General features: G+C 43.3%; 11 protein-coding genes across 11 annotated transcripts; 8 read left to right on the forward strand and 3 right to left on the reverse strand.

Moving 5' to 3' along the window:
• Positions 1 to 433: 433 nt before the first annotated feature.
• On the reverse strand, positions 434 to 2,722 carry EAE98_003121 (uncharacterized protein). The gene is made up of 4 exons (XM_038950741.1): positions 2,440 to 2,722; positions 2,335 to 2,389; positions 1,825 to 2,281; positions 434 to 1,770 (listed from the first exon to the last, which is right to left on the reverse strand). The coding sequence occupies exons 1-4, from the start codon at positions 2,462 to 2,464 to the stop codon at positions 682 to 684; spliced, it is 1,626 nt and encodes a 541-aa protein (XP_038813270.1). The 5' UTR covers positions 2,465 to 2,722; the 3' UTR covers positions 434 to 681.
• A 1,794-nt stretch (positions 2,723 to 4,516) lies between these two features.
• On the forward strand, positions 4,517 to 5,746 carry EAE98_003122 (uncharacterized protein; the record flags this gene model as incomplete). Its single annotated transcript, XM_038950742.1, has 2 exons — positions 4,517 to 4,655; positions 4,884 to 5,746. 2 exons carry the CDS (start codon positions 4,517 to 4,519, stop codon positions 5,744 to 5,746), a joined length of 1,002 nt encoding a protein of 333 aa, XP_038813271.1.
• Positions 5,747 to 6,302: 556 nt separating this feature from the next.
• Positions 6,303 to 7,894, forward strand: EAE98_003123 (uncharacterized protein; the record flags this gene model as incomplete). Its single annotated transcript, XM_038950743.1, has 6 exons — positions 6,303 to 6,480; positions 6,590 to 6,641; positions 6,689 to 7,201; positions 7,283 to 7,354; positions 7,414 to 7,545; positions 7,652 to 7,894. The coding sequence occupies 6 exons, from the start codon at positions 6,303 to 6,305 to the stop codon at positions 7,758 to 7,760; spliced, it is 1,056 nt and encodes a 351-aa protein (XP_038813272.1). The 3' UTR covers positions 7,761 to 7,894.
• A 779-nt stretch (positions 7,895 to 8,673) lies between these two features.
• EAE98_003124 (uncharacterized protein) lies at positions 8,674 to 10,367 on the reverse strand (the record flags this gene model as incomplete). The annotated part of the gene is made up of 3 exons (XM_038950744.1): positions 8,674 to 9,998; positions 10,057 to 10,204; positions 10,257 to 10,367. The coding sequence occupies 3 exons, from the start codon at positions 10,365 to 10,367 to the stop codon at positions 8,674 to 8,676; spliced, it is 1,584 nt and encodes a 527-aa protein (XP_038813273.1).
• Positions 10,368 to 10,690: 323 nt separating this feature from the next.
• On the forward strand, positions 10,691 to 12,583 carry EAE98_003125 (uncharacterized protein; the record flags this gene model as incomplete). The annotated part of the gene is made up of 2 exons (XM_038950745.1): positions 10,691 to 10,920; positions 10,972 to 12,583. 2 exons carry the CDS (start codon positions 10,691 to 10,693, stop codon positions 12,581 to 12,583), a joined length of 1,842 nt encoding a protein of 613 aa, XP_038813274.1.
• A 1,107-nt stretch (positions 12,584 to 13,690) lies between these two features.
• Positions 13,691 to 15,540, forward strand: EAE98_003126 (uncharacterized protein; the record flags this gene model as incomplete). The annotated part of the gene is made up of 4 exons (XM_038950746.1): positions 13,691 to 13,900; positions 13,967 to 14,282; positions 14,351 to 14,561; positions 14,679 to 15,540. The coding sequence occupies 4 exons, from the start codon at positions 13,691 to 13,693 to the stop codon at positions 15,538 to 15,540; spliced, it is 1,599 nt and encodes a 532-aa protein (XP_038813275.1).
• Positions 15,541 to 15,948: 408 nt separating this feature from the next.
• Positions 15,949 to 17,406, forward strand: EAE98_003127 (uncharacterized protein). The gene is made up of 2 exons (XM_038950747.1): positions 15,949 to 16,930; positions 16,984 to 17,406. Exons 1-2 carry the CDS (start codon positions 16,194 to 16,196, stop codon positions 17,225 to 17,227), a joined length of 981 nt encoding a protein of 326 aa, XP_038813276.1. The 5' UTR covers positions 15,949 to 16,193; the 3' UTR covers positions 17,228 to 17,406.
• A 2,714-nt stretch (positions 17,407 to 20,120) lies between these two features.
• On the forward strand, positions 20,121 to 21,058 carry EAE98_003128 (uncharacterized protein; the record flags this gene model as incomplete). The annotated part of the gene is made up of 5 exons (XM_038950748.1): positions 20,121 to 20,169; positions 20,234 to 20,451; positions 20,501 to 20,630; positions 20,690 to 20,909; positions 20,965 to 21,058. 5 exons carry the CDS (start codon positions 20,121 to 20,123, stop codon positions 21,056 to 21,058), a joined length of 711 nt encoding a protein of 236 aa, XP_038813277.1.
• A 144-nt stretch (positions 21,059 to 21,202) lies between these two features.
• On the reverse strand, positions 21,203 to 22,641 carry EAE98_003129 (uncharacterized protein; the record flags this gene model as incomplete). Its single annotated transcript, XM_038950749.1, has 3 exons — positions 21,203 to 21,498; positions 21,549 to 21,780; positions 21,831 to 22,641. 3 exons carry the CDS (start codon positions 22,639 to 22,641, stop codon positions 21,252 to 21,254), a joined length of 1,290 nt encoding a protein of 429 aa, XP_038813278.1. The 3' UTR covers positions 21,203 to 21,251.
• Positions 22,642 to 23,087: 446 nt separating this feature from the next.
• Positions 23,088 to 24,622, forward strand: EAE98_003130 (uncharacterized protein; the record flags this gene model as incomplete). The annotated part of the gene is made up of 2 exons (XM_038950750.1): positions 23,088 to 23,701; positions 23,752 to 24,622. 2 exons carry the CDS (start codon positions 23,088 to 23,090, stop codon positions 24,620 to 24,622), a joined length of 1,485 nt encoding a protein of 494 aa, XP_038813279.1.
• Positions 24,623 to 24,979: 357 nt separating this feature from the next.
• On the forward strand, positions 24,980 to 26,183 carry EAE98_003131 (uncharacterized protein; the record flags this gene model as incomplete). The annotated part of the gene is made up of 3 exons (XM_038950751.1): positions 24,980 to 25,614; positions 25,680 to 25,979; positions 26,051 to 26,183. 3 exons carry the CDS (start codon positions 24,980 to 24,982, stop codon positions 26,181 to 26,183), a joined length of 1,068 nt encoding a protein of 355 aa, XP_038813280.1.
• Positions 26,184 to 26,276: the final 93 nt, after the last annotated feature.

The raw sequence follows: 26,276 nt of genomic DNA on the forward strand, positions 1-26,276 counted from the left end.
ACTGCATAACTACAATATCTATTCCCTGTCCAATAATTGAAGATAAAACATCCAGTGTCATCCACAACCACCATAATTGACCGTGGCCAGCCATTGTCCTCCCTCGATCTATTCCGCCTACTGGTTTATCATCAGGAATCGAGTAGTATGATGGCAGATAGTTTGTTGAAGATGCTTAAGGACGGGAAAGAGTTGAAATTCTTCATGACAGTGCCAAATCCATCTTGCCTGTCACTCGCTGTCTTCAAGTATCCACAACTCTTCGGACATCAAGAAGATTCAGATTTAGTTGTTCACCAAGATTGGTGTGGCTCATGATTTGGATTCCTGGTTTTCCGTACTTTTTGACAACAAAGGTAAGGTATGATAAGGCACCAAAATATGCGATCACAGTACATATAAGGGGATCATCGTTAAGTCATCGATGCTCTTCTTGATCAGAATTAAATTCTTGATATTATCATACTCGTAAACTCATTAATATCAATGCATACATATATGCGTGTGGTAATGCTAAGCGGTAATCATAGAAACACTCCCTCAAAGATGTGCATCTGATGATCCCTAAAACAAAAAGCCAGCCTCCAAAATACTATAAACACCAAAAACCAAACACAAGTCCGCTCAGCCTCTTGAGTTTCCCATTTTCCTACTTTAAAGCAGGCCAGATACCGTTATACTTTAGACAACTTCGACATGAGCACTCTTCTCGTTTCCTTCCTTGTCCAATCCAATTCCACTTCCTTCTACGTTTCTTCTGAACGCCTCTTCGTCTTCCTTCAATTCTCTTAATACAACGCCATGGGCATGTCTGGCCTTCAATTCGGAGCTGAAGAGTCTATCCATACTCTCCAATGGGATACCCTTGGTCTCAGGAACTAAGAAGAAGACAAATACAATACTGCACATCATCAAAGAAGCAAAGAAGATGAAAACACCCCACCCCATAGCTTTGAACATTTGTGCTGTGAAACGAGCAACCAAGAAATTGAAGAACCAATTGCTAGCGGCTGCGAATGCTTGACCAAGTGTACGGACGTGCTGGGGAAACATCTCGGAGTTGATGACCCATGGGGTACCGTTCCATGAGGGAGTGTAGGAAGCGGTCCAGAGGTAAAAGAATGCCATGGCGGATTTACCACCTGCGGAAAGAGTGGTAGAAGGGTTGGCAGAAGGGTTTGCAACGGCGATATAGGCGCCGACGTAGTATAGACAGATGGCTCCTGCAAAGGCACCATACATGAGGAGATTTCTACGGCCAAAGTTGTCGATGAGGAAGAAAAGCCAAATGAGTGTGACAACTGCCTTGATGACACCAAAAATACCTGTGGTGAGGAGCGAGGCATTTGTACCGACAACACCGATCTCCTTGAAGACGGTAGGAGAGTAGTAGTTGATGGCGTTGATACCAGATGTGTTTTGCCAGAAGAAGAGAGAGCAGCCGAGAGCAAAACGGTACATGACTTTGCGATCGTTACCGAGAGCTCTGAAAGGTTGCCAGAAGCCGAGTCCAACAGTGGCCTGTTGTTGTTCGAGAGCAGCGTCAATACTGGATACTTCCTCGAGCATGTAAATATCATCTGAAGGAAGTTTTCTGATCCAGCAGAGGTTCTTGAGGGCGGTTGCTCGATCACCACGGCTCATGAGCCATCTTGGGGATTCTTTGATCATGAATAGTCCGGCGAACATGAGACCGGCAGGGATCAATTGGACGGCGAATGGAATGATCCACTGTCTGTGATTTGCGGGCATAGTAGTTGAGACTCCGTACTGTTCATATATCAATAAATGAAATCACGTTAATGTGCTGGGATAAGAACTTACGTTGATCCAGAAGCCAACAACGCCACCAACTTGCCATCCCATCTCATACAGTCCGACTAAGCGTCCTCTGATAGCAGGAGGAGAAAGCTCAGAAATATAGATAGGAGTCAAATTGGAGGCGCCACCAACACCAATACCAGCCAAAACTCTACCACCGTAGATTAATCCAAGACCTCTATCGCCATTGGCGCCCAACATCATTCCAGCGCCAACAATGAAGACACCGGAGAACACTTGAAGACCCATTTTACGACCCAAATAGTGACCAGCTGCATAAGCGAAGAGAGCTCCGAAGAAAGCACCAGCTTGATAGAGTGAGACGATGTTTTCGGAGATAAGGAGAGCTTCATCGGCTGAATATTGTGACCAATTGAATTCACTCTTGAAAGATGGAAGAGCTATTGTTCCTCCGATAAATGCGGAGTCATATCCAATCATCACTGCACAAAACGCAGCTCTGTATAACAGATTAGTTTGATGAATCTATGCATATTGAACGGGATCACTTACACAGTTGCGCAGAAGTATACGCGGGCATTGTAGACACATGCTGGCGTAGGCCGATCTGGTGAATGTTAGTGGCTACTCTTTTGAAGAACCCCCAAAATATCATACCTTCTACCAAAGTCAAAAGACCCATCTTGAATGATCTTCTATTTCAATACTTCCAAAATTTCGAAGTTGCTGATTTCGCAAGATTTCCTTGGCGTCGTGAAGAAAAAATTCTTCGAAGTAACGTGAGTCACAAGCTTGAACCCTTGGACCCGCCCAACTGCAATGTAGTATTGTGATATCGCAACTTTAATAAAATTGCCAAAGATCACTAGATATTCTTGACAATCAAGTTGTTTATATGGAAAGAGATAGAAGAGAGTAAAGATGATGAGATGAAAAAGACAACTCGTAACGGAACACCCATTTTATAAGAAGAAAATCCAGATAACACTTGGTATGGTGGATCTTCAAAATTTGATGGCAATCCAGAACTCACTTTTGGCCACGCTTACGGCTCCGTCTTCCTGGGACTGGACAAGGAAGTCTGGATTGCATTCTGGGGTAGAATGAAAGATTCATGTTCATTTTGGTGTGTGTCTTGGCAAGTTTTTATCTTCCGTGCGCGGCGAATGCTATGCCAATGCTATTGACAAAAGTCAAAATGACCTTACTTTTTGGTTGTTGGTGGGGAAGCTTAGATAGCACACGAGGGAGGACCTAGCTTAGGTTCCGCATCCATCCAGAAAGCCATGGGGTGGAAAGGGGGAGAAGATTTGGCGCGTGAAGGCGCGAATCTGAAGGTCATCATGCACTAAAGATTGGGATTTGGCTGGTTTATTGAGATCTCACTAGGTTACTTGGGGTATAGACTACTTCCTTAGATGGAGAACTTGATGGAGAGAATGATCTTGTGTGGGAGAGTGTGGGAGACCCGGAAAAGAATATCAAAATTGAGGGGAAAGACCTTTTCCATTTTTTTTTCTGGGTGCTATCGACGAACATGATTGGTGATCGACCTAGTTAGCACGTGGAAAGGGTTCCCATGGTAGCTCTCCCCATGGGGAATCAGCGGGGGGAATTCACCCCTTTAAATTAATGTTCTATTTGATTTAAATATGAAGAAAGGAAGGAATGTTGAGGCTGGTAATCTTTACAAAACACGAGTCAATCTGGCTACCCCAAAATATTGATGATGCGCTGCAACTTGCAACCTAAAGACCAACTTCTTCGTTGTTTACTTCAATATGGCAGTATCTTGAGATGTTTACCTCCCAAAACATTTACCCGGCATATCTAAATGCCATGGCTTTCTGCATCACTTGTTCTTTCACGAATTCACTTCTCTGTAGCCAACACCGCCACTCCAAGACATTTAAGCAAGCCTTTGGTTCTTAGCTATAGCTTTACTTAAACCTTTGAGACGTTGATGGCGGAGACAAGAAACTGGAAGCTCCGACCAAATTGCAATGGAAGAGCAGCTAAGAAACAATTAGTTCGGAAACGCTAACCTCAAATAGTAACCTATCGCTGAAATGTACCGTGCCGTCGCTTAAATCTTCACGACAAGGGGCTTCTAGCTAATCATTGGTTCAATTGAGTCAAACCCTACCCCACGTCGTGTGGGATCATTCCTAGTGTTCATGGACGGCTAAAGAAATTTGCGGGTTGACAGAAGAATAGGTTATTGATTTCACAAATCAGATCTCATCCAAAACAAATCTATGAAAAGCATGAAACTGTGCATTGTATGTACAAAATTTGGTGGGGTTCTGCTTCAACCCTTCAGATTGTGAATTTGCGACGCGTATATATATTTCCGCGCATTGCAAAGCTTCTTACAGGTCAAGACGTATGGAATTGTCATCAAACCAATTAGCTGGACAAAGTATAAGTTTGATTAAATTGCTCACGGGCTAATGCCATTAGACCCTGAGACTTGGCTCATAGAGAATACAATTCCTTTCCCATTGACTTGTTTGTTTGATTTTTGCTCTTCCACCTATAGCAAGATATCTCCACGATTTCAGAAGCTCCATTTCCTCGGTTACCTCTCGAAATAACTTTTCCGCTCCCATTCGTCTCCTCATCTTTCCCAACTCCAATCCATTATAACCTTACTCATATTAGAATTCATCTCTTTTTGGATACACGATTCGAGTTGCGACATTTTATTGAATATTAGTTTTTATCTGCAGCTATGTCACAAACAATTACCAGCACCGTTGACGCCACCACTCCCTCCACAATGATGGAGACCCCGCCCCCGGAAATCTCCCACCTGGATCGAGTTGCATACCTATTTGGGTATCCAATTGCCCATTCTCTCTCTCCTCTATGTGAGTTCGAATCCTTGAGCCTTCCACCACATCATCTGCTTCGTAGCTATTCATCATCCAGAATCACTCCCATGGGGACATGCCTCAAATCACCAGAGCTTGCTGCGTTTGAGAGAGCATACCCATCCTTTGGAAATTTCACGCTCTATGCACAGCTACAAGAACTTTCCCAATGCCCCCCATCCTCTCTCTTCTAGATCTTCAGCTAACAAATGATTCCCTCACAAGTCCATGGCACAATCTTCCGCTCACTAAACCTCAATTACCTCCAATATCTATATGAGACTCAAACCCTCAAAGATTGTATCGAACTCACCAAAGACCCCAAATTTCTCGGCGCTTCCGTAACCATGCCCTTCAAAGTAGCCATCATCCCATACCTCGACCAGCTTACACCAGAGGGCGCTGCCATTGGTGCCATTAATACTATCTACCACCGCACATCTCCTTCTGGCGAGAAGATTCTTTGTGGAACCAACACCGATTGTATTGGTGTCCGCGAAGCTATCCTTCAGAACGCATCAGCAGCAACAATATCAAGTATAAAAGGTTCGGCAGGTATGGTTATCGGAGGTGGAGGAACCTGTCGAGCAGCCGTCTACGCATTGAAGAAATTCCTCGGCTGCGAGACCGTATACATGGTCAATCGGGATAAATCCGAGTGCGACGCTGTGATTGCAGAGTGCAGCAGTAACGGATTCGGAGACAATTTATTGTATATCGAATCGGTAGAACAAGCGAAGTCATTAGCCGCACCGACAGTAATTATTTCTGCCATTCCAGATTTCACACCAATATCCGAAGATGAACATAGAGCGCGAGGAATCATTACAGAATTCTTGGGAAAAGAGGGAGAAAAGGGAGTAATTTTGGAAATGTGTTATCATCCAAGTCCCGATACACAGATTGCAGCACTAGCTACAAAAGCTGGATGGCAGGTAGTAGGAGGTGTAGAAGCGATGATTAACCAGGGGTTGGAGCAAGATAAGGTTTGGTTGGGAGTTGAGCTTGAGCAGTTACCGGTAAAGGAGGTAAGGACTGTTGTTTTGGAGAAATTGGCGAATGACAGGGCGAAGCACGCGAGTTCGTGATGTCCAGGTTAAATATATGTGTAGGACTCAAGTCCGAGAGACGTCACGATTAAGTGTGACGATTTTGGCTATTTAGAAACGTGATATGACTTTGTGGTTAGAATATAAATGGTTGCATGGGCTGTATGTAAGATTAAGATAGATTGTACTCAAGCAATGAACTAACTCAATTTGGAACATGAATATTTCTTTCTCACCAAACTTCCTAAGTGAAAACCATACTTCCTCGTGGAATCAAGCTTCACATTCGGATCCGAATTGTATTTGTAAATCTCCAGACAAACAAACATCACTGATCGACGGGCCTCTCGATGTCTACTGTATTCAATCAGCATAAAAATCCCCCACCATACAACCCCACTACGCTTCACCACGCCTATCATCGGCCTCCAATCCAATCCTTTCTGATACAACCCCACTATCTATCAAGTCTTACTCATCCGCGGGCCTGCCTACTCATATCTGAGCCTCTGTATTGTGAGCCATCCAACAACAAGTTCCCTCCGGTGCATTTCATACACCAATTGATGATACATAGAGGTTAACAAACATCAAAATGGCCGATAAGATATCAGATGCAGAACTCCAGGAGATCTACGCGTTTGCGTTGGACCTGGGGAGGAGAGCGGGCAAAATGTTGATGGACGGGGTAGAAAAGAGATGTGAAGGGGATGAAGGGGGGAAGCAGGAAGAAAAAATGAATGCGGTGGACATTGTTACACAGACTGATTTGGGTATGTCTTGGGCATTTTCCGCTGGGTATTGATGGGGGAAGATACGTCTATCTGATGCGTCAGGATGGTAGGATTGAAAAGAGATATACTAATCACGTGAAATGAATAGATGTTGAAGCATTTGTTAAGCATGAGATATTAAGTCGATATCCTTCGCATAAGTATATACTATCCCCTTCATCCACAAAACGTAGCTCACAATCCCCAGATTCATCGGAGAAGAAACCTATTCCTCCGGTTCCTCCAAACAATACCTCGTTGATGACTCCCCAACCTGGATTGTCGACCCTCTCGATGGAACAGTAAATTACACACATTTATTCCCTATGTTCTGTATCTCCATCGCCTTTTGTATCAACGGTATCCCCATCATTGGAGTCATCTACGCTCCAATTCTCGATGTCTCTTATTCTGCTTTAGCTGGACACGGCGCATGGGAAAACGATCATGTGGGGGCTAGTGATGAGATTCCATCGGGGGGCTCTAGTTTCGGCTCCGGAAGTTTGAAGAGGAAGAGGAAGTTACCATATGTAAAAGGAAAGCCTCTAGGACAAGAGGCGCCGAAGGGGTGTACTTTTAGTTGTGAATGGGGGAAGGATAGGAGGGATATCGAGGGAGGAAATTTGAGAAAGAAGATTAACAGTTTTGTAAATCTGGCTACTGAGATCGGGGGAAGAGGTGGAAAAGGAGGAATGGTTCATGGGGTTAGGAGTTTGGGGAGGTGAGTCATTTCTTCTCATCTTCATCTCTTATGACATGATAGGACGGGAAATCAAAATACTAACACTTCTATGACATCTAGTGCAACGATGGATTTAGCATACACAGCAACTGGAGCTTTCGATATTTGGTGGGAAGGCGGTTGTTGGGAATGGTTCGTTGATTCATTGCATTCATATCTCTACTTTCTCCGTCAACTAACACACACTCCAGGGACGTAGCAGCAGGCATTTGCATTCTCCGCGAAGCCGGCGGTTTAATAACCACCGCGAATCCTCCCGCCAACCCTGAGACTGATCCTATCCAAGAAGTTAAATTGGGCAGTCGATTATACCTAGCTATTAGGTATGTTCACTCTCTTATTGCGCCCTAAAATCCATTGCCATTCCCCCTCTATTCCAACAATGTAGCAAAAAGAGTGCCAGTACTAACCTACCTTGTGCATCTCTAGACCAGCAGGCGATACACCCAACGAAACAGGAAGACAGCAGCAAGAGCGTGTAGTGAGAGAAGTATGGAAGAGGGTGGAGGCATTAGACTATTCCCGTCCTGGAGCTTAGTGGAAGGGTAGTATTGCATGCACAAAACTCAGATGAGGCATGGCACTGCACAATGTTGTAAACAAGCAACTATATATACTGTAGAATGTAATTAGATTTACATGCATGTACACTGTTCAACTTCGATGCTCTGTTAACAATGATGTGTATATGGCAATCAGATTCATATCGGTATTTTTATTCTGTGACACTACTCATAAATCCTCACATGTGTCCATCTACCAAATTCATACTACCCTCTAGTTCCATCTGATCCCCAACGCAATATCCATTGCACACAAATAATCATATGTCCGAAAGAAATCCGGCCCTTTATCGATCATGTTTCAATAAAGCACCTTCAAGTATCGCCTATCCAAACCAGTTACAAACGCAACTATAGATATATCAAGGTTGTGTTTAATCTACCAACGCTCCGTTAAGGACATCTTTCTAAAGGAAAGGTATGCCCCTGCGATCACTATAGATCGCATCGCTGGGTATAGTGTCTATCAAAAAATAGAGGGAATGAGAAAAACGATAATGCAAAAGATGTAGGGAAACTTAGATGAAAGGTTGCAAACATTTCCGTGTAGGTTAATATCAACACTTCAAGATGAACTCGAGAGAAGAAAATCGGGACGAAGGACGAGAAAGAATAAGATATACTTAGGATGATAATATCAAAATGTATCACCGCACCTGGAGGACTCAAAGTGAGACAATGGAGAACACCTGGTTCTATGAATTTGCGCCGCCGTTAATTCTCTTTCCAAGAAAATGCAATTCCTTCCCGTTTGCTAAATAGCAATTTATTCAGTCATAATCCTTTCCGTCTTTCCGCTACCGTACGCCACGCTATGGGTATAAATATTCGAATATAGCAAATTGCAGATTGATTTTGATATTAATCATACGATCGTAAACCAGAAATCTAATCGCTAGAATGTGTAAAAAGAGCAGAAATTGATTCTCCATAATGATTCCTTCTAATGGCCTCGGAGAGTAACTTTGATAAATCTAAGATTTGCAACTTCTTTGCATCTTTTGCTTTCTCTGGCGGGATAGGAAATGAGTTTGTAACGACAATGGTGTCGATACAATCACAGTTTTGGAGTTCTTCAAGGGCATCTCCTCCGAAGAGGCCGTGCGTAGCAATACAATAGACCTTTTTGGCACCACCACGTTTGACGACTGTTTCAGCTGCGGCGATCCAGCTGCCAGCTTTGTCAATCATATCATCAACGATGAAGACGGTGCGGTTCCGAACATCTCCTACTAATGTAATCATCTGTTCGAGACCTGGGTCTTTAAAGCCTTCTTCTTCCTCATCTGATGCATCACCAGCAGCGTCTGCTGTTCCGCCGAGTGCGTGTGGCTCAGGATTAAAGATTGAAGACGCCATAGAGATTGACATGGGGTCATCTTCAGGACGTTCGAGAATTAATGAAGATGACATCGCGGATTGTGTAGGCGAAGGATAGTCATCTGAAACGATGTGACCTTGAACCAATCGACCATGGGTGACCTCTCGGGCACGCTCATCAGTATATTGTGCTTCTATCGCTTCATCGACAGGTGTAGATCTTGGTGCGGGGGTGGTATGTGCTCGTATCAAAGGCGAAGATGCTCCAACAGAATTTCGATGCCCAGATCTGATGGCCGATGGCGCATTGTGCAGACGTTGTGGTGGAGAAGGGTGGCTGTCTTGACGGGCTCTTGTCTGATGTGAGACTGAATCACCGTCCAATAACATTGAAGAGGTAGGGTCTGCTTCTCCGTCATGTTTGGGCTCTTCTGCCGTCTCTTCTTCCGCTGCAGGAGATGCGCCAATATGTAGCTTATTGATATCTGCATGCAAATCTTCGCCTGTAGAGTTTTCAATTTGGTTCATGATCATACTCATTGACATATTCGCGGGAGTTCGTCTTCTGTCTGTTGTGACCATTCCGAAATTGAGTTTCAGAGCATCTGCTAGAGATGTTACTCTTTTGGTGCCACCAGCATTCTTGGAAACGCACACAGCCTCATTCCACTCCTGCACATTGCGCCGAATCCAACGTGCGATCAATGGTTCCGCGTGAAGATTATCGACGGGACATTTGAAGAAGCCTTGCATTTGTGAAGCGTGGAGATCGACGGTAATGACATGGTTAATTCCGGCAACATGTAGCAGGTTTGCGAGCATACGAGCAGTGATGGCTCCTCGATGTGACTTCTTTTTTGACTGTCTACTATATGGGAAGTATGGCAGAACAGCTGTACAAGTTAGCAACTAAGTCTTGCGATGTTAAAAAATGGAATTAGGCGCACGAACCTGTGATTTTGTTCGCGGATCCTCCTTTACAAGCAGATATCATGATCAAAAGCTCCATGATACTATCATTTATCTTAGAACTACCCGATTGAACGACGAATACATCCTTCTCGCGAATGCTCGTCATGATCTTGACGCTTGTCTCCCCCTAGAATTTATTAGCTGAATAGCTTGCTTCTCTGGGAGTTGAGAAACAGTACATTTGCGAACTGAGTAAGCTCGACTGGGGCCGAAGCCATTCCCAAGTTCGTACATATTTGATCTGTGAGCTTTGGACATGAACTGCCGGCGAAGATGAGTGTATTGCGCATCTTGGTTGATGTTTTTCTTTTGGTTGAAGATGCTTTTCCAATGTCAAGAAGAAAAGAAAAAAGTTTTGGCGAGAGATCCAGGATATGTAGTGGGGTTGATTGCGCTAGCGGGGGTTTGAGCTGAAATTTGGGGAATCAATCAATGACCATGAAATCAAATGTTCGTCCATCCCTTCACCAGAATTTATCATTCCTTCACGCAAACCTCACTCTGAACAGGACTCACTTCACTCATTACCAGCAGCATCTCGAGCCAGGTCTGTCATTCAATTAATACAACCAAACATCACAAATGTACAATCATTGTTGTCGCCATTAAAGCAATGGGAATTCCACATCTAATAACATTCCTCCGTCCTTATGCAACTCTCGATTCGTTCAAGCGCAAAGATGTGGTAATCGACGGTCCAGGTTTGGCATATCATATCTATCATATATGTTTAGGTACCAAAAAGTCGGCGGGAAACTACTTTGAAGCAAATCCGTCGTATAAAGAGCTTGGAGATACTGTATTGGCATGGCTGGATGGCCTAGAAAGGAGTGATGCTGTTGTGTGAGTTCAACGGGATCATGGGCTTCTCTTCGTTGTGTTAACTCGTCGCAGGAAAAGGATATACTTTGATGGATATCTACCCCCAGCCAAATTAGATGTTCGTTACCAAAGGCTTAATCGAAATACACAGCAACTAGAGAAATATCACAAAGAATATGCGTCTGGTTTGAGGTACCGACTTTCATCGACAAACCGAACTATACCTACCTCATTTCCTTTCGCATTTTCCCCCCAGCGCCCCAACTTCACAAAACTTCCAGCGTCATCCTTTCTCGTTCCTGCAATAATTGAAGCTTTACAAAACTCTAACAAATACAAACATCTCGTCACGATTGTTCCCGGCGAAGCAGATACATATTGTGCCAGCTATGTTAGCCGATATGGTGGAATCATTCTCACTGGCGATTCTGATCTTCTCGTTCATGAAATTGGCACCGACAGTTCTGTGAGCTTCTTTCAAGATGTTGAAGTTTCATCCAAGGCCGATGCATGGATGCTACAGTCCCAAATATTCCATGCTGGATCCATCATCAAGCGATTAGGCCTTCCACCTTCATATGGTATTCGTGCTCTTGCTTTTGAGATTTTCATGGATTCTCATGGTAGCTTTTCGAAGTTACTGAAACAAGCGATTGCGTTAACCGCCATCAATCAGCACCAAAAAATGTATAAAGACTTTGTCAAGGAGTATTTGCCAGTGGATATTGATGTAGCCACTCTCAGTTCGGAGCTGCTCAAACCTTCTGTAGTGAAGACTGCTCTGCAAGTTCTTGATCCTCGTATTTGTGAGTATGTTCTTCAGTTTCCTTATTTTATGAAATGCCTTGGCCTTTCCCAATCTTCAAGCGGCTCCCAGGATGGTGCAAATAACATCAACATTTTTCTTCCATTTCTCGTTGATTCCCCATCTCGAACCAATGCTTGGGAGATGTCCACATCTATCCGACAACTGGCATATGGTTGCATCAATCTCGTACTTCCAGTCGAAGAGAGGAGGACCTCCGTTTTTGAGAATAAACGACAAGCCAATGCTTCGCGCGGGAGGGAGTGGGCAATTCCAGATGCTTCAGATATTTTAGAGGCTTGCACTGAAGTTATAAATTTCCTTCGCGAGACACGGTCCAAGGTCAAGGGACATAACGCTGCTAATCACTGGACCTCAATCTCATTTACACAAGATGCCCAGTGGTCAGAGTCGATTGACAAAGTAGGCCTGGGCAGAAAGGTTTTGACTGGACTCCAAATCTCAGACCCAGGTGACAGTATCCGCAAGACAAGTGAGTGGGATTGGGATATGATACATGTCATTGCCCAAATCCAAGGATCTCATTACTCTTTCAGAATTTTGAAGCAGATGATAAGCTTTTTGACCCTGATTGGTGGCCGTAACTCAGTCCCTTTACCACTGTCGCAACTAAATGACATGCTTCAAGACCTGCCATGTCTCAGTGATCTCAATGGGTTTGAAAAAATGGACTCCATCTTAAGGACGATGAAAGAAACGATTCTTGGAGATTTAAGTCAGGGGATTGGAGTATCCACTGCCACTTCTGTGGAAGCAATTAAGCAAAAGAAGAAACGGAAGCGGGAAAAGTCGAATCAGACTGGCATGGCAAACAAAAAGCCAACAAATCCATTTGATGTATTAGGTACTGATTGGTAATATGATCGTCTTCACAGCTTCCACTTCAAGTATGACACTGGGTATTGAATCGAGTCAGCTGCTTTGATGATTGTATGATTGTCCACAAAATCCTGTTCATGTCGTGTAAATAAACCCTTTATCTAGCATTGCATGACAGACATGGCAATAATCATATAGACTCTGTATCTTGTTCAAGAATCGAAAGGTACAAACCACTAGTCATGAGAAAGCTCCTAACCATCCATGGATCAAAATGATTGGATAAAATCGATTTATGTTTTGGCACTTGATTGATCAACAACCTTTCAAGTCTTCCTAGCAGAACTTATAGCAGCCTCAGTAGTCTCACTACCAATGTTGCAAATGAAAAAAAATTGGGCTCTGGTGTGGAATATTGAATTATGGAAGATATGAAAGATGAAACAGACAAGAGATTAGACTGAAGAGTTGTAGAGATTGGGGGCAAATAACACCAAGCTTCGTGAGTAGTGAATCTGATCAAAGATCAGTGGTGAGCTTCAGTAGATCTAACAGGAATCTGTGTGATGCAATAGTAGCAGACAGAAACAGAGTCTATTCTAATTCATGTTTCTATGCCCATAACAAGTTCATCGTTCAGAAGTCAGGTCTGTGATGGGAAGAATGTTTTGCAGCAATGAAGAGTTTCTCTTACCGATGGGAGTGAGTACAGTAAATTTATCTTTCATAAGCAGTTTATATATATATACCTACATAGATATATAATTAAGGTATGTATCAGTTTGAAGCAAAGTAGTTTTTTTACGATTTTTACATCTTGTTCATATAAACAGTTTCCAGCCAATGAATCTTTATCTCATTTTATTTCTTTGCCCATTCACTCTTTCCTTGATAGGCCGCAGTAGAAGGTATCACGGGATAGGAAGGAGAAATTCAATAAGAAAGTGAATATTATGTCCATTTCGGACCATACCAACCTCATTACTTCCGAGTCCCGATTTCCATACTCCGATTTCTATATCCCGACTTCCCACAACAACCATTTCGCCAGTATTGGTCATTGTTTATTTATTCTCTTCCACAACTGTACTCAATTTCTAACCTGAATTTCAACATCGACTTCGACTTTTGGAAACAACTGCAATCATGGACACGATAATGCAAAACACAAACGATACTGTTAAACAACGATTTCGTCACACAAGTATTTTGAATGAAGCTGCAGCTGCTCCAAAAACTGCTATCACCTTTACAGAAATCATTGAAATTTCTTCAAATGATGGATCTTCTGAAGAATCTAGCAACGGCGATAATGATCAAGAGAGTGTTGACAGACAACTCCTCAATAATGCAAAGGTTGGTGTTGTTTGACCAATGTCCATTCAATGGCAGAGTACCTTTTGTTAATCATAAATGTTACAGCAATCCGATGAGAAGCAATCTGGTAGAGCAGATAACCTGACACCAGTTGAAGGGTTTGTGGATAAAAGGGCAATAAGGTCCAACCCAAGAGTTCAAGGGGGGAAGATCTCAAAGACAAACAAGGATGGAAAAACTGTCCAAAAGGTCGTTCTCTGCCGTCCAGATTCGTCTGTTGCACCAACTAGACCAGATCAACTTCATCATACAAAACCTCAATGCAAGGATGCTAAATCAGGTCGAGGCCAAATACCTGAATATTATGGATCAAGAGCATCAAAAAGAGTCCAATATTCTGACAGAAGCTTAAATTCGCGGGGTAGGAATTCATTTTCCCCTGATTCAAAATCTCTTTGTATAAGGCTAATCTGAACGATTTTATTCTAGTCCTTCCAAAACACAAAACCAATCCTCATGGTCACTATTCCCAGCGAAATCCGAATCTCCCCTGTCTGCCCTTCATACTTCAGATAACAATACTTCGATCTTTGCAAACTGCATTAGAGTCTATGTGCTATCGATTTGTACAAAAGTGGCTTCCTAAGATGCTGCTTGCGAACACATGGGAATGTCCCGAAAATGTAGAGTTGAACTTATGGTAGGGCGCAATGAACGAGTGTCAGATACCAGTTGAAGCCATTGGTCGTGAAGCACGTTCTTCTCTTGGTTCCCTCTTTCAAAGGGTGACTGGTATACGCCATCTTGCGGTACATAGGCTTACACAGGTCGCAATCGATAGTATTAAGGCAATGATTGAAGATGCTCTGGAAATCGCACACATATTTCGAGACGATATTTTCGTTCCGAAGTTTGAACTCTGGAAAGAGAAGATCGAATACTGTTTGGAGGTTGACCGGAAGGCATCTGGTAGGCCAATTATGGTCCGTAGGCTCGATGCTATCAACGCTATGAGAAAGGACAATGCGAGTAATCAGGATAAGCTCCAAAAAGAGATTTTTGCGCTGAAAGCCGAACTTCTGGAAAAAGAACAGAAAGTCGAGCGACTACAGCGAGAGTATGTAGCTCTTGTGGCAAGTGAAACCGATACCATGGAACTTGCTAGAAATGGCGGCAAACTCGGCATTGAGGAAACTAAACATCTTGGAGATTTCAAAGCGCTTGAAGAATGCTTTACGCTGAATTTCGACAGGAATGCACCTAATCCTGAGCCAGCAGAAAACTTCTCAGGCGACCTTATTATGTTGTCAGCAGTCGGTTCACTGCCTGGGGCGGGTAGTAGAGGTGGTCCCATAGCAAACTGGGGTATCAGGCTTGAAAAAAATGCTAGGCTCATGCCTGGAAACAGTAGGGTAGATACAAATGGGCCTATAAACGGCCAGTCTAGGATCCATAATCCCACTGTCTCTCACGGAACTGGTATGAATGGTCTGCCATCGAGACCTGAACCTATTGCTAGGAATGCTTATGGTACCCCGATGAACGTAACTGACAGCGCTGGTTTAGGCCCAAGAACTGCCAGTGGTCAAGTCTCTACATCGCATACCGGACAGCCAATTCCTGCTGCAGCGGTCGTTGTTGATCTCACGAAAGATGATGATGAAATTATGGTTGAGTAGTGTTTGTTTTGGTGTATATATTGTTGGGGGGGTTTAATAATGGAGCATGTGATGAGAAAGTTGGAGAGAGAGCTGTGACTTTAGGTTATTAATGTCAAGTCGAGATTATGTTACATAGCGATGCTGGACTCTGAATACAAACACCATACATTGCAATTTTATTCTACAATTGTTGAGCATTTGGGTGTGAAAATGGAAAAAGAGTTTCAGCTATTCGAGACGGATCTTGGAATGGGTGCTGGGAGTTCCAGATTACGATTGATATTTGTCGTGGCTACCTAGGTAGTATTTAATAAGTTTATGTCTGCGAAGTGGTGGTCCACACCTTGCTGACTAACCTTGAAGCGGAAAAGCTTCTTCATTGTCACATGATTGCATTCCTTACAAAGTCTTTATTCAAGAACCCTCTCGAGCCCTCCTAGGTAGGTAGGTAGGCAAGATCCTTCCATTCAGATGTCACAGTGAATACTACAGTACAAAGCTAGTTTGATGCAAAACTCATTTCAGATAATTAATATCTAGCATCTTTTATAGCTTCCACTCTAGTAGGAATAAAAATCGAATTTATCACTCCTTCAAAATACGCTTTTATTAGTCCTTTTCTCATTCCGTTTGCATTCCAGACAAAGGTTCTTGGACTCGGCCACACAATCATGTCCGATTCATCAAACTGGAGAATTCGCGCCCCAGCAAATACAAGCTCCGAACCCAGACCAACAAACTGGTCCAACCAAGAACCTAGAGATGATCACCGTCAAAGACAACCTATCGTGCCTCTCGCAGAACGGAGCCGGGCCGAGGACGTGAAAGTCCACAGACCAGAACGACAAAATGAAGAGTCGCCTGAAACTCTCCAGGCCATCGCAGAAGGTCGTCGTGTCTATTTGGGGAACTTGCTTTATACCACTACACCAGATGTTATTAATGCATTTCTTACCAAAAACGGCATAGCATCTGTTAATAATGTTCATATATCTATTGATCCTTTCACGGGCCGTTGTCCAGGATATTGCTTCATTGAGTTTGCAGAGAAGGAGGTAGCAGATAAGGCTATGCAGACTTTGGAGGGCCTTACAATATCGGGTCGACCAGTTAAATGTCGTCCTTGTCGACCCAAGGGAAATGTTAGGCGTGGTGGTCCAGATCAAGGGACAGGCAGTGAGAATAACAATTCTAGCTATAATCGCTGGGGCAACTGGGATTCGCGGGCCAGGGACTCGCAACATGATAGACTTGCGGGACAAAGCGGACCGAATGATGCGTTGAGACATTTCCAGGTTTCAAAGGCAAAAGAAGAAGGTAGACAGTTGTATGTTGGCGGGTTGCCTAGAATGCTGGATCAGACGGAGAATGAATTGGAGATTCGATCTATCTTCGATGGCTTCGAAATGTAAGTTTATCCTGGCTGTCTCGGATCTGACCACCCGTGTTAACATTTGCTAGCGATGGAGTGAGTAAGAGGGTGAGCCCTCGTGAAAATAATCTGGAGGATAGACGAAACTTTTGTTTTGTTGATTTTGTCAGCCGCGAGGAGGCTGAAGAGGCTATGCGAGCTATCGATGGTACATCCTACAGAGATGCTCCGTTGAAGGTCTCGATGTCAATTACGAAGTCTCAAAGGGATAGAACTGGTAACAGGGGAGTGGGAATGGGAATGGGAATGGAGAGAAACTCGCGATGGGAATAGGTAAACTGTGATAACGGTTATCTGGATACGTAAGCGATTATCGCGAGTCAATCAATCACCAATTCGTCTTGTATGACTAGAGATCAACCAAGTATACTCTTATCAAAAGATTGGATGATTCAATGTAGCCAGAATCGATAATTCGAATAGTAATATCCAATTTGCATTAATTTATTTCTTGGATCATTCAACATCAATACAGCGGGTTCTTAAAGACCATAGATTTATATAATTGTAAACACGGGCTGATTGCATATCATCTGGTGCACCCTGACTAGAACATGTATTAACTGTATTCTTGAATGTATGGGAAGATGGTAAAATTGCGAGGTTGAATGAAGTACTAGGACTGGGAGTTTGAACATTTTCTATGACTTTTCTTTCACTTGAGATTTGGAATTTCATTACTTTACATAGGAGAATTCGTGTTAAAAGAACTCGACTCTTTGATTCTTTGAAAGCGTATTGTTTGATGTGGATATCATTTTTTAGTAGTCGATATGAATCAGGATATTGCAATGTGAGGGATGGGCTCGTCGACTAGATGGTGATCACCAATGGGTGCATACATTGACGGGACCCTTCCCAACTTTCGGGTTTTTGAATAAATTCATTCTTCAATTGTTTGATATCAGAATTAATACTGTGATTGTCCTATCTCTAATCAATAATTGTAACAATTCCTAGAATACATAATTGGATATATCAAAAGATATTCTCAAGTCTGTTTTTGCAGTGTACGGCTAATCCGTGTATCCACTGGCGGATTAATGGATTAAAAGAACTGGTAGAAAGTGGGCACAAAGGTAGAGGATAGGCTGGCGCCGGAGATGATTATGAAGGTTTTTGGTGTGGAAGAGGAGAAGATTGAGGCGAAACTTTTATGGGAAATGGAGAGGGGGTAGTGTATGAAGTCTTGGACTCTATGAGAAGATATATACATAACTTATGAATCAATATTAGAAGGAAAGCAGGGAAGAGGATGTTTTCGATATGCGCCCTCAGTATAAACCACATGAGTTAAAATCATGATACATATACCTCACTCCTCTCGAGGGAATATTACCGAGCAATCAGTAATAACTGACATAGCACCTGGGACTCCAGATACCGCGTAGACTCTCGCAACACTACTCACTACTTCCTTGACCGCAAGTATCCCTCCGTTTCTAGACCTCCACTCACTGTGGCAACATGGAAATTTCGCGAAATGATTCATCTTGATTCTTGGTCCAGACTATACTTTATGCTAACTTTCTGATGATCGTCACAGTATCTCTGAGCTACCTAAATGAATACGAAGGAGCGAGACGATCGTGTTTCCTCTCAATAATCAGAGAGTTTAGACAGAGACTTTCATATAAAAGTAAGAAGAGAACGTACTCGACTACTACTCGATATCTGGGGATGGAAAAGGCGACAATTATAGGAATAATAACGAAGTCGCCGTTAACGAGAAGTTTGAAACCCATTCCTGATCTTGTTCTTGGCCTTTCGATGATCATTATCTTGCGCTATACTGCTGAAATATGCATATTTGACATGGAAAAGGCAATACCGAAGATACCGCAAGTACTCGTTTGAATCACGCAAGTTCCACAACGCCCATCCAAGTTCAATGAATCGTTTCGTCCTTGGGTAAGAACAAGTCTTTTTGTGAGGAGTTTGGAATATGGAGCATCACTTTAAGCCTTCCAAGTGTAACTTTATCAGAAACATCATCGCAGAGCCATCGTCTCCAAATTGTATGCGTACACGGCCAGAGATAGTTTTTTGACATCTCAGACATATCACCATCTAGACATCGAAATCACGAACGCAGAAGTAAAATGACCGACCTCCCTCCAAGTCAATTCACGACCCTATAACATCCATTCAATTCGCTTACCAAGATCTTCCTAATGATTTCACAATCCTGACACAAAGTACAATATACAATATACACCTAAGTTTCTCCATCCCGTGATATGGGCATCGCTGCACCTCGATTAGTAACCACCTTTTCGTTTCCCCAATCTGCTTACCGTACCTGAGTAACCCATTTGCAGATTCTTACCAAACGATACCAAATCTCGCCAAGCCAGCTTACACAAGGTCGTTGTCAATTGCTGACATCTCTCTTAACGATCGTTACTCATCAAGAATTATGGAGCACCACCACCAAGCTATTCCCCTATCCTGTCCAATCATCTCACGTTATATGATCGAAAATTCGACTATGCCCAAAACGGGAAAATTTCCGTGCTAGTACATTTGTAAAGGAATGGTAATTAATCGCATTTTACTCCACCCTCGGTTGTAGATGGAGAACATCTGCTTACACATTCAAAGCCGTTGCATTAAGCATGATTGTTTCTGCGCTGAGTAAAGTCCTTGCATGAGAGCTCTCGACACGATTAATGCCCACGGACCAGATGCCCGGAGGGGAAATATTTCGTTTTGAAGCGAGCCTCTTCATAGTATCGGAGGGAATCCATAGGTACCCAGGTGAGTTGAGGTAGTATTTTGTTTTGGGCGTTGATGGCGGTCGTCTGTTTTGGTGTGACGGTGAATTTGCCGTTGGTTGTCAGGCTGAGCGTTAGGTAAAGATATGGAAATCGTGGAGACTACTAGAGAATTGTAAATTGTGACGGAGATTGAATCATCTAGATGCACAGCTGGGGGCCGGTATTCTGATTACTTCCTTGTGAGTGACGAGGTAGGTGGATCTAGGTTGGTGAGACATTTCGAGATATTGATGTACTGTTGTCGCCTCGAGGTCGTTTGGTCGTCAAGAGGTTGTGTATAAGAGGAAGAGAGTTTCCAACGATTTCAATCATCATCCTCATCACTCATCTCATCATCAGACTCACTTGAATACTTTAATTTCAATCTAGATATTTCCATCAACAACATGAAGTTCTCTACCTCCATGATCTTGGCCTCTGCCATTGCCGTTGAAGGTATATATATAGACTGCTACCTTCAAATTTTGCAACCAGAGCTCGAATGCTAACAACCCATCAGGTTTTACCTTTGATCGTCTTAATAAGAGTGACGTCGCTCTTCTTGTCATTGATCACCAAATTGGGCTTTCCGAGCTCGTGAGAGATTATGATCCAACTGTCTTCAGACAATCACTTCTCGGTCATGCAGCTCTTGGAAATCTCTTTGATCTTCCAACCATCTTGACCACATCTGCTGAGCAAGGACCAAACAGCAATCTCCCAGAGGAGATCATTGCCGTAAGTAACTATGAGCTGCATCATTCCGAGATGATGCTAATGATGATAGATGCACCCAACTGCCCCTTACATCAAGCGCCAAGGAGAAGTCAATGCATGGGACAATGCTGAGTTCCGTGCCGCTGTTGAAGCCACTGGCAAGAAACAATTGATTATTGGTGGTATTGTCACCGAAGTTTGTGAGTTGACCCTTCACCCGGATTTCGTTTCGAAGTCCCATTCTAATGCAAATCAACAGGTACTTCTTTCCTCGCTCTCTCACTTATTGAGGCAGGCTATGATGTCTGGGCCAATACCGAAGCAAGTGGTACTTTCAGTGACAAATTGGCTTCGGATGCCAACCGACGCATGGAGCAAGCTGGTGTTCATCTCATGGGATTGTTTGGAATTACCATGGATTTGATGAGAGATTGGAGAAACACTCCTGGTGCCGCAGAGGTTCTCCCATACCTTGACAAGTAAGTTAACAGATCATAATTTCCAAGGGAAAAAGCGATACTAATAGATGTACAGATACTTAGTTCCATACTCCTTGGTTGCCCGCGCCCATGGCTATGCTATCGGAAACGGTACCGTCCAGCCAGGAGAAGCCCAAATCCTCCTTTAGATGATTTTCCGAAGAAGCCAAAAGTCAAAGCTGGATCATTCCCACTGTTCAGACAAACGAACTCTCCCAATGCATATTTTTTTGTTCGCGCAAAGGACATTGCAATCGAGCACTTGGACTGTATCAGCTCTGCGATAGATTGTTGGATCTCCTAGTTTTACTCCTAGTTATTAATTGAAAGCTCACTTTCAAGTCATATCAAATCCCTCAGCTCTCGTTTGGGAACAAACTTCTTATGTACACTTCCCTTTTGATCACGATCCCATGCCCATCGCTTGAGAAGATTAGCATCCAATTTGTTGTCAAGCATCTGAACAACATAATCTCCGATGATCGGTAGGAATTTCCACCCATGAAAAGAACCGCCTGTAGCAATGTGCAAATTATGACATCGTGGATGTGCCGAGATTATAAAATCTTGGTCAGGGGTAATTCCATCCCTATTAAAGCATTAGATTTGAAAATGGGGAAGATCCTTGATTCAACATACCAGCACATGCGAAAAGAATCGAATTTGAGATCTTTGGCTAATTCACTATAAATCCCTTTCATTACTCGGTAACATTCCCCCTGAAGCTTCTTGGGAACGTTATGTTGCGCTTGATCAACTTCATCAGGCGGGGCTGATATCATATGCCCTGAGCGTTTATGGAGTGTTGTATTTTTGAGAGTTACATCCAGATAGAATTTGAGAATCCCATCAGTCGGAGGAAGTACTGCACCTATTTGAAATTAATGTCGTTATTTGACATTCATTTCAGCCACCACTTACCTAAGACATCCCCGACTGCATGATCGAACACTGGGATATTTTTGATCCTATCGTACTCGGTCTTACTCAAATTTACATGGCCAGACACAATTGCAGCTGCAGTAATCCGATCCTCAGCCAGGATTTGGTGCATCTGCGGTGCGGAATCTGCGAGCAACTTCGCTGTACCTGCTCCAGTTGATAATGTGATCTTTTCTGCGCGGAAGGTCCTACCGTCTTTCGTCATTACACCAATACAATCCCCATCCACTGTCAAAACAAGATTTTCCACATCTCCCTTGACAAACTTTACACCATTCGCCATAGCCATTTCGGTCACCTTGCGAACTGCTTTTGTAGCCTCAGCCCATCCACTACCTTCATTGATGAAGACTTCTTTCACCCCTCTCCAATCCGTTCCTTTGAATAATCCACCATACAAACTTTTCAGTTCATTCGGTCCAACAATCCTAGCTTGATGATCGGAGACTCCCAAATTTTCATAATTCTGAATGATTCTCCGTCCAAGACCGGTATCATCAACGATTACAAAGCCAGACTCATGATAGTATGGCTTGTATAGTGGATCATTCTTCCACATTTCACGGGCTTTGAGCGCTAACTCGCAATAGAATATATCTTCATAATCAGCACGAACAATTTTGTTGTAATCATGAGAAGCAGCAAGCGAACATGGAAAGGAAGATGAACGATCCAAAAGGGTTATGGATGACTTGGGGTGTGCAAGTGAGAGATGATAAGCAGTTGATGTACCAAAGACTCCTGAGCCCACTATGAGATAAGAAGTATCGACAGAGGTTTGAAAGGTCATCATGAGTGTTGTGATGTGAAGTATATGCAAGTTGTCAACCGAAGCATTAAGCAGCGATATAAGCAGCGATAGTCATTCAGAATGAGAAGACTATAAGATCCTTTGAAAAATACATTTTTACCTGATGTGAGTTGTTTGTCTCTCAATATTTCACGAATGGTTCGTTGTGGACAATAGGACGAACTGAAGTACGATTGCTTCCCCTCACTTGTGTTGGTCAGCTGACCAATGCAAATGGGATGACGCTGATTAATTGATCAATGATATCAGGCATGAACTGTTTCTTGTAAGGCACTCAGCACTAGACCTTTTGGCGGGGAAAATCCTTATCTTAGCCCCGGCAACCTCCGCTAATATTTTTGAACATTTTCAATTTTATCAATTGATTTCGCAGAAAGAAATTCCGTCCATCACCAAAATTTCACAAAATCTCTCCGGAACACAAAATGCCCAAAGCAATGAGTCCGAAAGAACTCGCCAGAAACGGAAGAAGACATAATCCTCTTGAAGCAGATTTGACAGCCAGTGGTCCACTCAAAACAAAATCCGGGAAGAGAAAGTCTCGAAATGAGGATGAGGAAGAAAAGTTCGTGGATTCAAAATCTTCGCGGAGGATTTTAAAGATAGGTCAAGAACTTGCCGATGAAGACGAAGCCGAAAATCAAGCAGCAAAACCGAATGCAGCCTTCAATTTTGATTCAAGATTTGAGAATGAAGATGAGGAGGATGAGCCAGAATTTGGAGATGAGGATGGTGAAGAATGGGGAGATGATGATGAGGTTCCAGAACTAGTCGAATTGGCGCCAGAAGACCGCGATACGTTTGGAAAATTCTTCCCAGAGAATGGCGAGGATGATCTAGACCAAAAGTTAAAGGAAGCTGGTTGGGGAGGGGAAAATGACGAAAATCAAGGGGGACAAGGCACAGATCTGACAGCATTAATTCTAGAGAGAATCGCTCAGTTTGAAGCAAAACAATCGGGACAACCTGGAGCTGGACCTGCTGCACCCGATGATGATGGATTCTTCGTTCATCCTAAGGTTATGGAAGTTTATACAAAGTGAGGACTACCTTCGCGTTTATCCCGCCCAAGTACTAACAAGAATATAGAATTGGTTTGATATTATCGCGATACAAGTCAGGAAAATTACCGAAACCATTTAAGATTCTACCTACAATCCCAAATTGGGAAGATATTCTCGTGATCACCAGGCCGGACAAGTGGACGCCAAATGCTTGTTACGAAGCAACAAGAATATTCGTCTCAAGGACACCAATTATCGCACAGAGATTCGTGGAAATGGTCCTACTCGAAAAGGTCCGGGAAGATATTTTCGAAACCAATCACTTGAATGTCCATCTTTTCAAAGCTTTAAAGAAGGCACTTTACAAGCCAGCCGCCTTTTTCAAGGGATTCCTTTTCCCACTGATCGGAAGTGGTACCTGCACACTACGTGAAGCCAGAATTATATCAGGCGTGCTTGTGCGAGTTTCGATCCCAGTCCTACATTCCGCCGCTGCCATCAAAGGCCTTTGCGATATTGCAGCTCAAGAATCATCAGCCGGGACCGAAGGTGGTGGAGCTACAAACATTTTTATCAAGGCTTTGCTTGACAAGAAGTACGCACTTCCATACCAAGTCATCGATGCGTTGGTTTTCCATTTCCTACGATTTAGAAGTGTCGACCCAGCCGGTGTTCGACCCGAAGATATTGGATCCGGAATGGAAGGTGTAACCAGTTCTAAAGACGCGAAACTACCAGTCATTTGGCATCAATGTCTTTTGGCATTTGCACAAAGATATAGAAACGATATTACAGAAGATCAGAGAGAGTCGCTATTAGATTTGATTAATGTAAAGGGACATTCACAGATTGGTCCTGAGGTTAGAAGGGAATTGCTAGCAGGACGTGGTCGTGGTGTAGTTATTGAAGAAGCCGGGCCAGCTGTTGATGGTGATGACACTATGATGATAGACTAATTTGTTAAGGAATTAAAAATGGAATAAAAAGGACAATATTAATGATCCATGACCTATGAAGTATGAAGTATGACCCATTCTCATTTTAGGATAACAGACTTGCGCTTTATTTTCAAATACTGAATTGTGAAAGAAAAGCTGCTCGTATGACAAGAGCATCCATTAGCAGGCAACCAAAAAATGCACAGCCACAACTGTTCAGCTGGTCATCTTCAAAATCACGTACAACCTCAAGATAATTCTTTGCGTGCTTTAAATGTAAGATTATAACTATCTATTAGCACACGCATAGCAAGTGCAACCGCAGTTGCTTGGTAGTGTGTTCAATACTAGACAGCACCAAATACAAACCCCACAATGTCTCACGAAAAATCATCTCCATCAATCTCCCACCACACTCCCGGATCATTCGAGCCCATCAATCCTACATCCCAAGCCGGTCCCTCATCCTCCCGCCAAAACCACCTCGACACATTGTCCGAATCCAATCCCCACAATCACAACCAGAATGACGAGTCCACTCCCCCCGCCTATTCCGCCGCCCTCTCTCCTCCCGTGCCCCTCCGCTCCAATCCCCAGCTCCGCTCCCCAGGCATCCCAAATCTACCCTATAACCTGTATCTCCCTCCATCATTCACACTGTCAAGTGATAAAACAACTATAACCTCTTCCTCAGCGCATCTATCTAATCCCGGGACTCTCCTTCCCCTGATCACTTCTCTGTGTACTATCCCTCCAAAACCTATGTTGAGAATTGTGGGCCAGCGAATGCATGCCCCGGCCCCGGATTTTGATATTAGGATTAATCTAATGGGCTTGATTGTTGGGGAAGGAGAGCGAAAAATGAACTACATGAAAATTCTTGGGAAAGGCGAAATGGGATGGAGGGGGGGTGTGAGAGAGGCGACGGAGCCTGATTATGGGGGGAAAGGGGAGAAGAGGCTGGAAGGATGGGTTAGGGCATTTTGTGGAGATGAGGCGGGTGTCAAGGAGTATGTTTTCCCATTATTGTTAGCATTGTGCCTCTTTTTTGCAAATTGATTGCTGACTGAACTAGATTTATACTAACACGTCAAATCCCCAATCTCTCAACTACACATCTCCAGGGTCTCATACTTGCTCTCATAGCGCAAACAGGATATCTAGGACACACCACCATCAGCTTCCCAATCACTCATTCGAGAGTTGTGGTAAGACCGCCAGACAGAGTGAACTCGTTTTTTAGTAGCGTTGCGAAGGTTTTTATGGGGACGAAGAGATATGAGGTTGTTAGTAGTGTGTGGCCGTTTTCGGATATGGGGAGAGGGATCGAGGGAAGGAGGTGTGTCGTCATGGGGGAGGAAGAGTGGTTTGATGAGTGAGTTTACTTATTAATTACCTTTTGTGGTGCTTGGTTTTAGAAATGCTAATCAAGGGCTTTTGTGCTAGGTGGAAAAATGTTATTGGGAGGGCGGTTGTAAAAGGGAAGAAAGGATGGGTAACAGTTGAAGATCGATTGGAGTGGTTAATGGAGGGACAGGGGAATGTTGAGCAATGGCGATGGAGTGGGCAAGGGTATTGATGATAGGGAGTTCTTAGAGTTTGAATAAAGACTCCGCTTGTGCCTGTAGAGTTTCTGGCTAGAAAATGAATGAAAATGTGTTTGGCCAGGTTC

Source organism: Botrytis deweyae, assembly GCF_014898535.1.
Source record: "Botrytis deweyae strain B1 chromosome Unknown BDEW_005, whole genome shotgun sequence".
Classification (NCBI taxonomy): domain Eukaryota; kingdom Fungi; phylum Ascomycota; class Leotiomycetes; order Helotiales; family Sclerotiniaceae; genus Botrytis; species Botrytis deweyae.

Excerpts from the sequence above, each read along its gene's own strand:
- EAE98_003121 (XM_038950741.1), bottom strand. The coding sequence starts at position 2,464 with ATGGGTCTTTTGACTTTGGTAGAAG. Across the intron at positions 2,282-2,334 it reads GTATACTTCTGCGCAACTGT|AGCTGCGTTTTGTGCAGTGA; the intron begins GTAAGTGATCCC and ends TCTGTTATACAG. Across the intron at positions 1,771-1,824 it reads TTGTTGGCTTCTGGATCAAC|TACGGAGTCTCAACTACTAT; the intron begins GTAAGTTCTTAT and ends ATATATGAACAG.
- EAE98_003127 (XM_038950747.1), top strand. The coding sequence starts at position 16,194 with ATGTCCGATTCATCAAACTGGAGAATTCGCGCCCCAGCAAATACAAGC. Across the intron at positions 16,931-16,983 it reads ATCTTCGATGGCTTCGAAAT|CGATGGAGTGAGTAAGAGGG; the intron begins GTAAGTTTATCC and ends AACATTTGCTAG.